The 15,582-nt window shown below is 47.2% G+C and overlaps 7 protein-coding genes across 7 annotated transcripts; 3 read left to right on the top strand and 4 right to left on the bottom strand.

The window, feature by feature from the left end:
• Nucleotides 1-287: 287 nt before the first annotated feature.
• On the bottom strand, nt 288-2,026 carry FPSE_08953 (uncharacterized protein; the record flags this gene model as incomplete). Its single annotated transcript, XM_009262071.1, has 3 exons — nt 288-583; nt 633-880; nt 930-2,026. 3 exons carry the CDS (start codon nt 2,024-2,026, stop codon nt 288-290), a joined length of 1,641 nt encoding a protein of 546 aa, XP_009260346.1.
• A 340-nt stretch (nt 2,027-2,366) lies between these two features.
• On the bottom strand, nt 2,367-4,290 carry FPSE_08952 (uncharacterized protein; the record flags this gene model as incomplete). The annotated part of the gene is made up of 7 exons (XM_009262070.1): nt 2,367-2,558; nt 2,614-2,921; nt 2,981-3,526; nt 3,583-3,729; nt 3,784-3,887; nt 3,943-4,068; nt 4,124-4,290. The coding sequence occupies 7 exons, from the start codon at nt 4,288-4,290 to the stop codon at nt 2,367-2,369; spliced, it is 1,590 nt and encodes a 529-aa protein (XP_009260345.1).
• Nucleotides 4,291-7,587: 3,297 nt separating this feature from the next.
• FPSE_08951 (uncharacterized protein) lies at nt 7,588-7,900 on the top strand (the record flags this gene model as incomplete). The annotated part of the gene is made up of 2 exons (XM_009262069.1): nt 7,588-7,609; nt 7,665-7,900. 2 exons carry the CDS (start codon nt 7,588-7,590, stop codon nt 7,898-7,900), a joined length of 258 nt encoding a protein of 85 aa, XP_009260344.1.
• Nucleotides 7,901-8,170: 270 nt separating this feature from the next.
• Nucleotides 8,171-9,010, bottom strand: FPSE_08950 (uncharacterized protein; the record flags this gene model as incomplete). The annotated part of the gene is made up of 1 exon (XM_009262068.1): nt 8,171-9,010. The coding sequence occupies one exon, from the start codon at nt 9,008-9,010 to the stop codon at nt 8,171-8,173; it is 840 nt and encodes a 279-aa protein (XP_009260343.1).
• A 377-nt stretch (nt 9,011-9,387) lies between these two features.
• FPSE_08949 (uncharacterized protein) lies at nt 9,388-10,806 on the bottom strand (the record flags this gene model as incomplete). Its single annotated transcript, XM_009262067.1, has 4 exons — nt 9,388-9,704; nt 9,752-10,208; nt 10,264-10,671; nt 10,720-10,806. 4 exons carry the CDS (start codon nt 10,804-10,806, stop codon nt 9,388-9,390), a joined length of 1,269 nt encoding a protein of 422 aa, XP_009260342.1.
• Nucleotides 10,807-11,317: 511 nt separating this feature from the next.
• FPSE_08948 (uncharacterized protein) lies at nt 11,318-12,812 on the top strand (the record flags this gene model as incomplete). Its single annotated transcript, XM_009262066.1, has 3 exons — nt 11,318-11,709; nt 11,762-11,990; nt 12,036-12,812. The coding sequence occupies 3 exons, from the start codon at nt 11,318-11,320 to the stop codon at nt 12,810-12,812; spliced, it is 1,398 nt and encodes a 465-aa protein (XP_009260341.1).
• A 460-nt stretch (nt 12,813-13,272) lies between these two features.
• Nucleotides 13,273-15,282, top strand: FPSE_08947 (uncharacterized protein; the record flags this gene model as incomplete). Its single annotated transcript, XM_009262065.1, has 1 exon — nt 13,273-15,282. The coding sequence occupies one exon, from the start codon at nt 13,273-13,275 to the stop codon at nt 15,280-15,282; it is 2,010 nt and encodes a 669-aa protein (XP_009260340.1).
• Between the last annotated feature and the right edge of the window lie 300 nt (nt 15,283-15,582).

A 15,582-nucleotide genomic window follows, 5' to 3' on the forward strand; every position in this document is an offset into this window, starting at 1 on the left:
AGCATAAGAGACGAAATTAGCAGGTCAGCTTATGCTACTTAGACTATGCTCTTTAGGTTATTTATTTTTGTAACCTAAGACTTAGGAGGTCAACTTTTCTGCTACCCAGTAGACAGAGCATCAAGCTTTTGTATTGACTTTCATATTAAACTTGCAATTTTTTCACATATACACGGTATCATTAATTCCAAAACGCATGCTTCTCATCGAAAGACTGTCACATTTACGAAAAATAAACCGAAGAGTGTTCCAAAACTACACACATAAACATACAGGATAAGCCTCGTCTAGTCCTGCTTCCTGCCAACGATCCCCCCTTTCTTCAACCCAAGCCAAACCACAATAGTAACAGTAGAGCAACTAGCAAAGATAGTCCAGAACGCGGCTCTGTAACCCTTCATCAAAGCCTCTTCGCGCGCCGTAATCCCGGAATGCTCTGTGACGGATGCAGCAATAGCAGCAGTGATCGCCAGACCAACGGAGTTACCAAATTGCGCTACTTCGTTGAAGACACCACCAGCGAGGGACTGCATCTCAGGGGGATAAGCGTCGGAAATGACAAGATTTGATACGGTGAAGAGGACTATTTTGGTTAGTTTCGGTATTGGGGTTAGTTGGACATTGCCACTTACCGTCTGGGTTGACGGGTGAAAGGAACATGGCCCAAAAGGGCGCAAGCCAGTAATTTTCGCCTACGTCAACAGTTGCCATCAATGGTGCTGCCACCATGGTTATGATGGCTGATACAACAGCTAGTGTTCTCACTTTGACCTTGGCGATGAGAATACCGGTTATCACATTTACTGCCACGCCCATTATGACGTGAGGAAGAAATCGAAGAGAGCTTTGGAGGGCTGACAGGCCTTCTACTTTTTGGAAGCTGCAACAGTTAGCATATGGACTGATATTGTGAAGCTCTCGATACTTACTAAAGGGTGGTAAAGTATTCGATACCATTGAGTGATGCCCAACAGAGGAAAACAGCAATACAAACAGAAGTAAAGGATCGGTTTCTCCATAGACTGTTGGGAATAAGAGCTGGTCTTCCGTGCTTGACTTGATAGTCCATCCAGAATGGAAAGGCTGCCAACAAAACAATGGCAATTGTCAATAGCGTGATATTGGCAGGATCATCGAGTCTCTTGTAAGATGAAGATATCATGGCCAGAACATAGAGAAGCATGCCAAGTGCCACGCTCATCGTCGCTGCTCCAACCCAGTCAATCTCATATCTCAGTCTTATCGTCCATTTTCTTTCTGACGCTGTATAGACAGAAGGCAAAGACCATATCGCGCCCGTCGATAAACAGAAATTGATGATGGCCATCATGTAATAAGCCCATCTCCATCCGATGGTATCAGTGAAGATGCCTCCGAGAACAAGGCCTAGTGCATAACCCAGAGGACTGCCCATGCCGTTGATAGCAAAGGCGACGTTCCTCCAGGGTCCTTTGGGGAAAGTATTCGATATCAGGCTAACCGCTGTGGGAAGACACATCGAGATAGAAGCCCCGAGCAATGTCCGAAAGAGAATGATTTGGATGCCAGTCTGCGCGAGTCCAACAGCCAAGGTAAAGACAACGAAGAGGAAGCTTCCAGTAACCCACATCAATTTGGCGCCGACGACATCTGCAATCGCACCAAAGATGAGTAAAAGACATCCTGCTGCAAGAGCATATACTGCCGCGGGCCAAAGGATGAGATTCTCAGATAGACCAACGTCTTGGGCAATTTTGGGGAGGGCGGCGATGAGGATACCAGAGCCCATTGTGTTGAGAAAGCTGATGCCAGCAAGAGTTATAATGACAATAACTCCTCTGGTCTTGGATATACCCAGGTCACTCGTTTGACCTTGGCTAGAGTCATTGCCATTGCTGTTTTCTGCCAGAGGGATATCGGGTTCAGTGTCGAGCTTAGGAGATGGTTGATTGAGGTTAGCTGTTCGTAGTTTAGTGTCGTTCACTGGCTCCAGAGGAATAATTCCGCCATGGATTGACGCGGTGCTCGCGATGTCGAAACGATCCATTTTGATTAATTAACGACGAGTAGCTGGATGATGGACAAACGATATGAGTTGTGCTTTATATTTAACCTTTATCCGGCCCTGTCAGATTCGACGTCATCATCCTCCCAAGGGCGCACCCTTGACGACATTGACATTGTCTCTAATTGGTTATGTCCCAACAAAGACACTTTGCCAAGCACTTCGATATGTAAGCAGCTGGTTGCAGAAATGGCCGAGGTATGATAAGAAAAGAATAGTCTTATTTCAGATTAATAGTATCTTATCTAATCGAAGTAACAATTTCTAGGATTCTTTAAACCCCAATACTATAAACTAGGTTCCCAGTCTTTGACACGTGCAATTACAGCTCCTTACGCTCATGATGTATCGGCTCCGAGGTCTCGATAGCAGCCTGCTTCTCGCTGTCGTTGTAGTTGACCTGCGCGACATTGGCATCATCGCCATCAAAGATTCTAGCAATCTCTTCGAGGGTAGGGCCTTTGGTTTCAACGTAGAAGAAGAAGACAAAGACGAGCTCGACAGCGATCCAGACCTATTTGTATGTTAGTCTTTGAAGCATTGATGTTACGAAATGAAGGGTATCTTACGGTGTAGAAGCACCAGAAGTTCCAGTTGTTGGGAAGGTTCTCGAGAGCGACGGGGTTGGTCTGGTTACCAATGGTGAGAGCAACCTGGATGAAGAAGTTCATGATCATGAGACCTCGGGCACGGAGTCTGAAGGGGCAGATCTCCAGAGCGTAGGCGACGATCAGACCGGACCAGGCGATGGAGTAACAGACGTCGAAGAGCCAGATAAGGGCAATCTGGGGATATCCGAGGCGCTTGATCTCAGTCTTGCCACTGGCTTCAAAGCGGGCGGCGACGATTGTCCAGGCGAGGAAGAACAACAGCATGCCTAAGAATCAGTTAGTTTCGTCATTTCCCAATTGTTATAAACGAGAGATTTGTACTTACCAACGGTGGCAGTAAGGAAGAGTGGGCGACGACCAAAGCGATCAATTCCCAGCGAACAACCAATGGCAACGAAAAGCTTGAGCATGTTCTCTCCAGCATTCAATCCAGTCTTCTGAGCCTGATCCTTGATTCCAGCGCCCTCGTAGATAATGTTGGAGTAGTTGCTGATCAGGGCATTACCAGAGTACTGCGAAATGATACCAAGAGAGATCAAGAGCATAAGACGGTAACGGTTTCCCTTGGTTCGGATAAAGTCAATGTAGCTACCGGTCTTCTTGGCCTGGTACTCGAGGGCAATGGTGTCCTTGATCTCATTGTATTCGAACTGCACGGTCGCGTTGTTGGAGTCGCCGTTGGCGTGGTATTTCGAGAGGATGGTGAGAGCTTCTTCGTGGCGCTCGTTGGCCATGAGCCATCGGGGAGACTCGGGGATCCACCAGATGAAGGTGATCTGGATGAGGGAGGGAACAGCCTGGATCAAGGTGATGCTTCGCCATGACCAGTTGCTGCTGATGTTGATCGTACCGAGACCGATGAAAGCGCAGACTAAAGAGATGCGTATTAGTAAATGCCATAGTCGATTTTCCGCATGCTTTACTTACGTGTGGCTCCCAAGTTCCACAAACAGTTGTAGATGGCAGAGACGATAGCACGGTGCTGGGGATGGCAGATCTCGGTAAGGAGGACAGGGCAAGACAGCTGAGCCAAAGAGTTTCCGAAACCGACGAGGAATCGACCGCCAAGGTACACTGTCAAGGTTCAATTAGCTGGTTTCAGAAATAGTAGCTAGAATAGATACGTACTGCCGTAGCCGTTGGTAAAGGCTGAAAGGAAAGCGCCAAGAATCATAATAAGACATCCCACGGCGATGGGAAGCTTTCGGCCAAAGTGATCAGCCATGAAGGGACTGCGCCGTTGTTAGTTTGCGCCAAGTCTGCAGGTTGCCAAGAGAGTAAACGTACGCGAAAGGGAAACTGGCAATACTACCAATCTGGTAGATGGAGTTGAGAATACCGAGCTTGGAGCCCGTAGGGTGTCCAAAGTAATCCTGCCAGTCGTCCATAGCCTGGGACGTGTTCAACATGGAACTGGAAATTTCCAATTAGCTTCAGCGATTAATGCCACAGAATTGGCACAGCTTACCCATCGTAACCGGTGGTAGCTGAACAGACACAGAGAATTGCGGCGTAAAAGTACAGCTGGCGCATGCCAGGATCAGCCCACCATTTGACCTTGGCGAGCTGAGGCGCCTCAGCCTGGGCGACGGCGAGGTCTTGTTTGGTAACGGAACTACCGACAGCGAAAGGCATCGTGAAGGCCTTGTCGATTTCTGGTATTTAGTGACAAGATAGAGTCCAATCCGGATAAGGGCGATGCAATGCGATGCGAAAAGACCAAGACCGCCAAGATGGAGTGCCAAGCAGAAGATTTAAATATGAACTGGCTCAGGGTCTTTATTAGGCTATTAGCCGAGGCGACAGGTATCAGAAATCAAGGTATATAGGCTAAAGAGTCCTAGCCTGTTGTTCTCTCTCTCACCACTCCGGATATTTTCCCTATTTCCCCATGGGGGCGGGGGTGTCTCTCCACTGTTACAACTCTTTCCAGTAAAGGTTAAGTAAGAAGTGTAAGATTTGTCGGCCCGGTCAACCGAAACCTTGAGCCCGTGGTACATATTAGCCGAAGTCGCGTCTAAAGGGGTGCTGAATGAGCAGGACGGCTGGGTGGGTAAGCATCTCTTCAAACATATTCATCTCTTTGAGGACCACCTTACTGATGGGGCAATTGTATCAAGAACTTTAATACAAGACATGTCAATAGCGGTATCCAACGACACTAATCACGCCTAGCTTCATTCTACGGGACATTTTTAAGCTGTACCCGGAAATACAAAGCTTCAACAAGCTAGTTTTACCCAGACCCAACGGAATATCCTTTTTGTTTCCTCTTCAATTTGCCTAAGACGCGCTGACTCTATACAACTCACCTAACCCAGTGGCACAAGCGGCACGCCATCCGTGACAGTCAACGGTAACAAACAGCCACGAGGTCACGGAGCTGAAAAGTCAATCACCGAGACACTGACAACGCCAAGAGCTCGGCAAGTAGCTGCCGAACGGGCCATCCGTTTCGCATAGAAACCAAAAGGCCCGATGGGTTTCTGTCAAGCTGCAAGCCACGACAGATCTAGCCAGAGGCTGACTCTTTGCTCAGATCATCTGCTACCCTTTTCGCAAATAAGAAACTGACGGAGAGACGGCCAGAAATAACCGAGTCTAGAGCCGCAGCCTGTAGGTAGTCTTATGTGCTAATCTAGTGCTAGTGCTAGTTTGACACTCAATGGGCCGACTTTTTTTTTATGTGTTTCCCCAGTTTGTTAGAACCAATAATTGTGAGATGCTGATCAGACCATTTCTATTAATATGGTCGTTTGCGGGTGAGCACAAGGTCCATGTTGCATTGGGAGTACGGCCGATGATACACTACAAATCCACTGCGACGCGAGGGAAATATCGTCAGCCCAACGCGTGTTTGCAAACAGTACAATTAATGTCACTTCTCCATGAGTCAAGTTGATGGTCCAATGCCATGGATAATTCTAGCAGGGTGGAAGAGAATGCCCAAGATTGAAGAGACACTGAGCAAGCCCTGGATCACCCAGTGTCTCACTCCAGTTAGGGACTACAGGTTATGTAATTTCTGTCAGCAGTTTGACATGGAGTAAGCGGGAATTGTAAATTCCATCCATCCTTGTGGAATCAATTATGTGATCTGACAATCCACAAGACTCGAATTCTTCCGATGGATCATTACCCACCGGTTGTCGTATTAACCTCCATGTCGGTCTACTCCGTAATCTGCCAAATGTCAAAGGTTAAACCTTCGGTTATTGTTCCTTTGTATCCGTAATTTGCCACGAGCCCATAAATCTCACGCACGTGCCGGTTGGTGTTTTTGTCCCTGCTCTTTTGTTACCTCAGTCTCACTCTTTCTCAACGCTCTTGTCTCTTCACATCACCCGCATCTTGCTCTGACAACTGGACCAGTGTCCTATCATTCGATTTCTGCCCTCATTGCGCATGATGCATCTGGGGCTTTTACTAACCATGCTGACTTCAGTTGGGTCTATGGATTGGCCCTGCCCTTGGGGACTTTCTTACCACTACGAAACAATAGCGTAGGGTAAGCGAGGCATGTTAAGGGCAAATTTAGTGCATACAGTTCCGACCAATGCCGTCAGTATCGCTGTAACACCCGATAAATCCTCTATTATCAGCATTGTCATCAGCCTTCTACCATACAGAACCGAGTCAATGGATTTCAGCGCCATCGCAATTTTTACTACGAATTTCTCAAGACATGTTATCAATGGTACAGGTCCTCCGAAATGTAACGATGAAATTGATCTCGGCGTATAACTGGGCTTTCCCCCTGACACGACAAGACTCTGACTTGCAAGATGAATACTCGGAGCTTCAATACATCAATGCATCAATGGCTTGATATCGGCTTTCCCTTCACGGCGACGCCATTCTCAAGTCTTGCCTTTCAATGTCCAATATCTTCGATATCGGTTTCGAATGATCACCACAGACATCTCCTTCGATCGGGGCTTGATGTCTGTCTCAGGGATCATTTGTGTCCATGTGCGTGCACGTGAACATGGCTGGAATCTAAATATTTATCTGGCAACTTAGCAATAAGAGAGCAGGATAAGAGGTTGGTCTCATTCCGTTTGATGTCGTCTGTGGCTGGTATTTGATGGTCAATGCCCCATACATCAATCTGAATAGGGCATTGAATGAGTGCAGAAGGCTAAAACCTGACCACTGATGTCCACCGGTTCCCCTCCAGGTCAACAGTCGGACGGAACTGACATGTGGAGTTGACATTAACTCCCCGATCTCCCCTTTGACTTTTGTCAATAGACAGCCTCTCTTCATTGCAGTTCTGTAGCAAACTGCCCGCAATGGCGTTCTTGTGAAACAATCGGACTCCTATGACATGCTCTATTCTCTCACCGACATTCGATCATGACGTTGACGATATCGTGGCTTACACAAACAATGGAATTCGATGAATCCGATATCTGAGAAACCGGAGCATGGCCTCCGCCGATCTGACCTCTCAATGCAATGTGATCCAGATCTAACCAGTTACAGGCCTAGGCCTCCTGATGGCATGCGGAGATGGCGCTAGATCTGCGACGATCGATGGTACCTGACCGTTAATTCCCAGGGCAGTTTAAGGCTGTGGAATTAACAAAAGCAAAAGTCAATGACCACTGTAACCATCGACAATAGGAGCAAACACCATGATCGGGTCGATTCATGACGTAGAGATATTGATTTCCGGTGAGACAAGAGTAGATCTGTTGATTGCTCGTTGCAGTCTTTGTTCTTACGCGCACCGCGACTTGAATCGTGACGTCAATGAATTCATGCATCATAGCAATCACGATGAGAGTTGAAGAGCAGAGTTGTGTACAAAAAGGACGTCTTGTTCACCTCAAATTATCTTTTTATCTCATCATCACACTCACATTCATCAATCAACTACTACAACAAACATCACCTTCAACTCACCTTCCACAACTTCCAAACATCATGTCTGACTACAAGCCCACTGGTACAACACTCTCTCTATCCCTCCATCACTCACCATTGACTAACACTCACAACAGAGCACGACGGTCTCCGCAAGGACGGCCAGCCCGACGGCCGCGTTGGCACCGGCGAGTTCGCCCACGGCAAGGTTGACCCCCATGAGGCTGGTGGCCAGGGCGGAAAGACCTCTGGCAGCGGCAGCAGCGGAGGCCTCGAGAGCACTAGCGACGACAGCGGCGACTACAAGCCCACTGAGCACGATGGTCTTCGCAAGGATGGAAAGCCTGATGGCCGTGTCAAGGGCAACAACTAGATACACATGTCTTGACGAAGCGTTTAACGAAACGCTATATGCCTAGCATTGAATGAGAATTGTTAACAGTCGAATTCAATCTTCCCTCTGTCAAACAAGTGAAAGCTTTATTCTAAACAGTATCGTAATCACGTCATGTTGCTTGTCTTAAAAGGTCAGCATGTATACTCTTGGAGTTGACGATTGTGCTTCCAGAGAGGCAAACCGTTGCATACATCACGCGTATCCGATGAGAAAGTCTCAGTAAATGTAAATTTCACACTCAGCAACCTAAGCCGAGAAATTGACATCGTCTATATAGACTACGCCTTGACTAGTGGCGAATATAAACCCTATCATGAGATACAAGTCCCCAGAATCGATTTGCTCTTGCGTGTAGGTGCAAGTTGAAGAAATATACGTCCACTCGTCTGTTGCCTCAGTGAGAACAACAGGCTCAGGATTGTCCCAATTGTTATTCTGATATGAGCATAGAAGCGTAGCAGCAACGCAATACGAGTTTGGCCTGACCCATGCGGACATAGTATATGTAACCCCAGCGGTGACGGAACCCTGGAGCGGCTGTCTGATGAAGTCTTGCAAGAGTTTCGATCCTAACATTCCGATGCGAGCGGAATGGCGTCCATCATATTTGATGTCAGAATCGATGGATACAGTCCCCTCGTTGTTGTACATTTGCCAAGGCTCAACAGATGAGTCATAATCTTCGAATCCAGCATTTCTGATGAAGGGTACATTCGACGGTTCTTCTGATGTAGTCGTCGTGGCAGTAGCGGTAACAGCTTCAGTTGTTGTGGCAATCTCCGTTGTTATGCCTTCGGTAGTCGATAGGGCGGTGGTAGATGTTTCCTCGGATGGCAAAGATGTCTCTGTACTGCTGACGGACTCCGTGATTATGACACTCGACTCTTCATTTGACAGGTACGTGGAGGAGGCCGCCGCTGTGGTAGTTTCGACGGAGCTGAGTGCAGTAGAGGATCCAACTACAGTTGAAAGATCACTCGTGATGAGGCTTTCCGTGATCCTGGAGTTGGGCTTACAAGGGCCGGCTTGAGAGCCAGCCGCTAAATAAGCTGTTATGAAAGCGGCAATAAATGCCTGCGAAATCATCCTGAGCGAGCGTGTTGGAGTGACGAGACTGAGTATATTATAAACAGAGACAAGATGAGAGGGAAAAATAAGTAAAAATCGGTAAAAATAAGAAATAAAAACTCAGTCGCTTCAAAAAGGGGTCTGTGTTCTTCAGTCTAGATGCACGCTAGACTCAGTTGTGGAATCAATAGTACGTACTGTATTAAGTATAGCGCAATTGCCAACGCAGATAGTATCTAATAGTCTCAGTCTAGATGCATCGATCCTTGTTTGCAAATATTGCGAAAGACATGGTGCTTGATTTCAATTCTACCATATCTCTATCTGGGCTGAAGAACGCTAGATTTATCTGATATTGGGATTTAGATGTTGAAAGATAATGTAGGAATAATCATTCAAAATGCTACACGAGCTAATTCAGTTTCTGCCTCTTTCATAACATCCCACGTGTAGAAAAAGTCTCTGATCGGCTTGGTGAAGTTCATTGCATCTGGAGGAAAAATCCCCTCTCCCCAAATATCATCAGCTCGCTTGCGCAAATCACTAGATATCCCAGGTTGAGCATCTGAAAGTAGCTGCGTTACATGGATGCGGCGCTTCAAGATGCCGTTATATAACTCTAGACGCTCCGGAACCTGTTCTTTGTTTTGCACGTCTTTGAAGAGAACTCCCAATGCCGCTGCTTCCTCAATCGCAAGAACTGCACCTTGAGCTGTTCTTCTCGTTAGTAGTGTTGTATACCGTGAACATTCAACGTACCGTGTGTTGGTTGAATGGGATGTGCAGCATCACCAATTATAACAGACCTCCCCCGAGTATACGTCTCAAGAGGTTCCCTCCGAAATAACTTGTGGACAGAAACACTCGTCGACAAACTAAACAGCTTAGCCACCAGTGGATTGAACCTCCCTACCATGGAGATAATATCTTGCACGTTAGTATCATTGTTCCATTCGACTGCATGCTCATTCTCCGCCTTTGTCTGGTGTCGAAACGCAACGTTGAGCATTTCCCCATCTCGGCATGGATAGGTAACAACGAATGTGCCGGTTGGTAGGTCGAAGGGGACCCAGAATCCTGGATCTTGGTCTTTAAAGATAGCTGCGAGGTCGGGGTTCTTGTTTACTTCAAAGAAGGGGATCAGGCAGCGGTAGAAAGAGGAGCCGATGTCTTCTAGAGGCACGTTGTTTTCCGTAACCTTGTCGATGAGTCTGGTCTTGGCACAATGTTAGCCAGTTAAACCTACAATATCATCGGTATACTGGACTTACTCGAACTCCATCAGCCACTACAATAAGGTCTCCCTCAAAGGTTTCCCAGTTGTCCAAAACAATCGTACCGCTCTCACAGTTGAGGTTGATAACTGAAAGGCCATTGTGAATTACAACCGGCGAGCCCGGATATCGCTCATCAGTCGACAAGGCCATCTCTTTCAGTGCAGTATGAAGGTCCACACGATGAAAGAACATAAAGGGCGCGCCATAGTCATCTTCAACCTCACTGAAGTTTTCGACAACCAGATCCTCGAATGTATGGGGATCTACCATGCGCACTTGTTTGTTGTGCACGCCGCGAGCTGTCTTGGGATCAAACCCGAAATGTTCAAGGACGCGCATTCCATTTGGAGTGATTGTTATGGCAGCGCCTATCTCATCCTTAAAGTTGGATCTTTCGAATATCTATACGATATTAGGCGAGCTCGATCGTTGAAAATTCCTTACACTGACCTCAACTTGGGCTCCCGCTCGTCGGAGTGCAATAGCGGCACTAAGACCACCGATGCCTGCACCAATGATTCCAACCTTTAAAGTCATTGCCGATTTGACGATAGATGGAGCGCTGCTGACATGCGTCGGCACAGTGTCTTATAACAAGTTGCTACGCCTCACTGGTCAGCGCGCAAGCCTTGCCTACCGTAGGCTAAGTCCCAGATCGGGCGCTTAGATACCAACACAAATCGTACAGTTGCATTGACTCATTGATCGTTAACTCGGAGAAAAGAGGGGTCAGTCAACCCTTGTTTCTCACTCAGCCTTAGTAAGATGATGCATCACGAAAACCAAGAATAAGCCGGGCTTGCATTAGTTCTTTCACTAACGAATAAGAATTGAGTCTCAGCGGTCAGCATAAGATCTGCTTCCGCGGCGATTGATTTATGAACAACTGGGAGAAACATGCATACGCCATGGCTCTTTACAGCCCTGAATTACTGTGGAAACTTGTCAAGTGAAGGTGCTCAGCTAGGCGCTAGTTAGAAGTCCCCGAGGGTATAAAATATGACCGAAGCCACCCTTGCTTACTCTCTTCACACCAAATCTATTCACGATGACTGCAACAACTCTGTTTTCCGAGTTAAAGGCTCACCTCGCAGACACCCAAGCCAAGGCTTATGCACCCGACGCACCAGACTACAAGAAAATTGAACAATGTTTTATTGAGACACCTGTCCAAACTCTTGGTGTAGTCAGACCTCAGAACGGGGACGACGTCGCGTCAGTGGTCCGTTTCTGTGTAGAACGCAACGTCGAGTTTTCTGTACGCGGAGGAGGCCATGATTGCGCCAGTCGAACATTGGTCGATGGGGCACTCGTTATAGACATGCGGGACATCAAATACGTCGTCGTAGCCCAAGACAAGAAAAGCGCAAGAGTTGGCGGGGGGATCCTCAGTGGTGACTTGTCCAGGGCTTTGGGCAATGATGGGTTGGGAACGCCCACGTAAGTATCATGACACAACCTTCCAAGAAGCCTAACTCTTATATCACTTTAGTGGCACAGTTGCAAGTGTAGGATATGCCGGATGGGCGACCCTTGGTGGTTACGGCCTCTTGACATCGCACTATGGTCTCGGCGTCGACCAAATCATCGGGGCAAAGATCGTAAATGCTCGTGGAGAACTCCAGGATGCTAATGAAGAACTGCTTGTTGGTATCCGAGGCGGTGGCGGATCACTCGGTGTAATCGTTGAACTCACCATCAAGGTCTATCCCATTGATAAAGTACGTATCATATCCTCCTTGCCAGCCTCTCACTTACCTTGTAAGATTCTCTCATCTACCATTATCTACGACTCAACCGACCTAACCGCCGCTCTCACGTCCTACACCCAACACTATGAAAGACTCCTCGAGTCGGGACAACTCCCTGTGTATCTTCAGCTCCAGCCCATGGTTGCCCAAATGCCAGGCCAGCCTGTAATTTTGATGATTATAGCGACCTGGCACGGTGAGGACAAAGATGAAGGCCACTCTTGGATTAAGAACATTGCTGGAGCAGCGGATTGCATCATGGAAGACACAAAGGAGATTACAATCGCCGAGATGCTTGAGAATAACGAAAAGCTCGTGACGTGGCCATCTTATGGTCGAGTATACACCCTCAATGCCAAGAGAATGACAGAAAAGGCCCTCCAAATCGTGGGAAAGCATTGTGGCAATGCTCCAGGCGGAAGTCTCATCTTCTCATACCATACACTACTCTCAGCACAGGAGCCAGAGCAGAAGTCTGTCTTTGGAACGAGGGCGCGTCATCATATGCTTGAGATCTATTCTGTTCTGGCAGACAAGAATATTGCAGAAGAGCGGGTTCGGTGGGCTGCTCAGGTCAAGGCTGATCTTCAGTTAGAAGACGCTGATAATATTCTCGAGGGTTCTTACATCTCTCTTGGGTCTCATGAGGATGTCGATGTTAAGAAGATCTATGGGAAACATTATGATACGCTGGCGGCTTTGAAGAGAAAGTATGATCCTGAGAATGTATTCAAGCATAGCGTCCCGAGACTCGTGCTTGCTGGGGCGGAAAATGGGATCGTGGAAGCTTGAGTCCAGAAAGGCATATGTGTGTTATTTTCCAAGAGTAACTATTTATATTGAACTTAAATGCATACCTCAGTATCTAACAAGACGGTCATACGTCACCTGCTGATCACGCTAACTGTTCTAGGGCTTATTGGCGGATGCATGTATCTCGTTTCACTCTGTGATAATCCTTGACCGCTGCTACCTAGTTCCACAATACAGCCCGTTAAACCTCTCATATATCCAAAATACATTCACGGCCTGAGCAATGACAGACGCATTGCAAGTCGACTATAAAACCCCAGACTGGGTGACCAGTTGCGAAACTTGCAAGGCTGTATGGCGACGACTGACGAGTGGCGATACGTTCAAGCACACAATTAGCCTCGGAAGCTACAAAGATGCATCACCCGCACAATGTCCTCATTTCCAACCGATAGTGAAAGCACTCTATGAATACAGTCAAGACGAAAACGGGAATGATATGTCCAGGGAGGTTCGAATCGATTTCGACACACGAGGCTACGCTATTACCCTCGATGAGACTGTGGATTACTGCGGATACAGGTGGAATCTTTCTCTAATTCAAGAAGAATCTGTGTCCAACCACCCGGGTACTGCCCGTGTTCTGGATTTTAAATGGGCGGATCTGGTTGTATTAAGTACATGGAAAGATACTTGCACATCATCACATGGCGCATCGTGTCAAAATCCCCTCAAGATATGGCACACACGGCCTGCCTGGCTGATCGACGTGGAACAAAAATGCCTCATCCCAGGCAACGTTGAAGGGAACTACGTTGCGCTAAGCTACACTTACGGAAATCATATGGGCCGTGTAATCGATGCTAGCATCCTCGATATGCTTCAAGTGCCAGATGCTCTGGAAAGCTCAAACTTTTCAGGGTATGTCTCGCCCATTATACGAAAAGCCATGTTCTTGACCGCAGCCATCGGGGAGAGATATCTATGGGCAGACGCAATATGCATCACTCACGAAGATCGAGAGTCAACTACTCGACAACTGAATTTAATGGGCGCCATCTACGCCAACGCAATCCTCACAATTATAGCAGCTGACGGTGATTCTCTAACTGGCCTCGCGGGTATTAAGGGTATCTCGGCTGCTCGGCAACTCAAACAGGGCATCATCCCTTTTGGAGACCAAAAGCTGCTGAGACATGAGACCTTTGGCTTGGAAGCGGAATACTATCTGCCTTACTACGAAAGAGGCTGGATATATCAGGAAATGAGACTGTCCACTCGGAAAATCGTCTTTCATGAGGAGCAACTACATTGGATGTGCCCATGTAGCGTGTGGCATGAAGAATTCGCACAGAAATTCCAACTTGAGAGGGATTCTGGCAGCCAGACGTCAATAGATTCATCCATGAGGATCCTCATTGCTGGCTTCTTTGATTGGTCTGTATTCAGCCTTCTTGTATCGCGTTACAACGACATGACCTTCCGATACGACGAGGATGCTCTCCCTGCAATCTCAGGATTCCTTTCTGTCCTCAGTCGACGTTTTAAAGGTGGTTTCTTGTACGGGATACCTGAAATAATGTTTGAGCGTGGACTCGGCTGGAAGCCATGGCTTGAATCCACAAATGTTCAACGACGCATTCGTTCGTCAAGATCCCAGGAGATTCAACTTAAACCTTCTGGTCTCCCCTCCTGGTCATGGATCGGATGGAGCGGCACTGTGGGTCCAGGATATAAAGAAGCGACACTGATGGCAAGAGGTTATGATGAACTTGAAGAAACAACATCCATTACCGTATGGTACACCAGTAACTCTCCAACGGATCCGCCTGAGCTGTGGCGACGGATAAGATCTACATGGTATGAGGATCGGGACAGCTACAAGGACTTTACCAAGCCACTACCGCCAGGATGGACACGTCACAAAGCTCCGGAGAAGTCAACATGGAATGACGGGCCTCATATTTCCCCAGATGGATGCGATGAATACATTTTTAGGAACGAGTCTATGCCAGTTGATGAGTTGGGTTTGGAGGAAGGACATGGGTGGTATTATCCTTTCCCTGTCATGGAGGTGAATGAATCGACATTACCTGATATGCCTGAGCAGACAGAGTATCTCTTTTGTAAAACCAAGAAAGCTCAAGTATGGGGAGTTCAAAAGGTTGGAGAACGGAAAGATGCGTTGCTCTACAATAGTCAGAAGCAGGAGGTTGGGTTCCTCAACTTGGTCAATGACGACTATCTAGCTCGCTTCCCCAAGGCAATGACTGATGAAGAGGGAGGCATATCAGTAGATTTGGTGGCTGTATGTAAAATAAGGACATACAGCAGGACTCAGGATGAAGTCACTGAGATCTGGGACAAGATACTAACCACGAAGGATACATATCTGGTTCTATGGGTGGAGTGGAAAGATGGGATTGCGTATCGTCTTGCCAGCGGACAGGTACAGGTTGACAAGTGGGATGAATTAGACTTGGAAGATATTTCTTTGATTCTTGGATAGTCTGGACAGAGCAGAAACTATACATCTCTCATGATCATGAGAACAAAATTTCACAGGGATCTCACATAACAGTGTCACAGGCTCCAGGTTTATATGTGCATAGATTTCCATTGAATGAATGACTTCATTTCGGTTTCATAAGAATATACAATCAGAATCAACTATTTACAAGTGAATGAGGGTCATAGGCGAAAACACCATGTACCACCCACAAAAACAAAGACCGGTAGCCACATCCATGGTCCACATAAGTGCAAGCCGCCAGAAGAAAGGTAAGTTAACCCGTGCTCACAAAGCACT

Source organism: Fusarium pseudograminearum, chromosome 4, assembly GCF_000303195.2.
Source record: "Fusarium pseudograminearum CS3096 chromosome 4, whole genome shotgun sequence".
Lineage (NCBI taxonomy): Eukaryota > Fungi > Ascomycota > Sordariomycetes > Hypocreales > Nectriaceae > Fusarium > Fusarium pseudograminearum.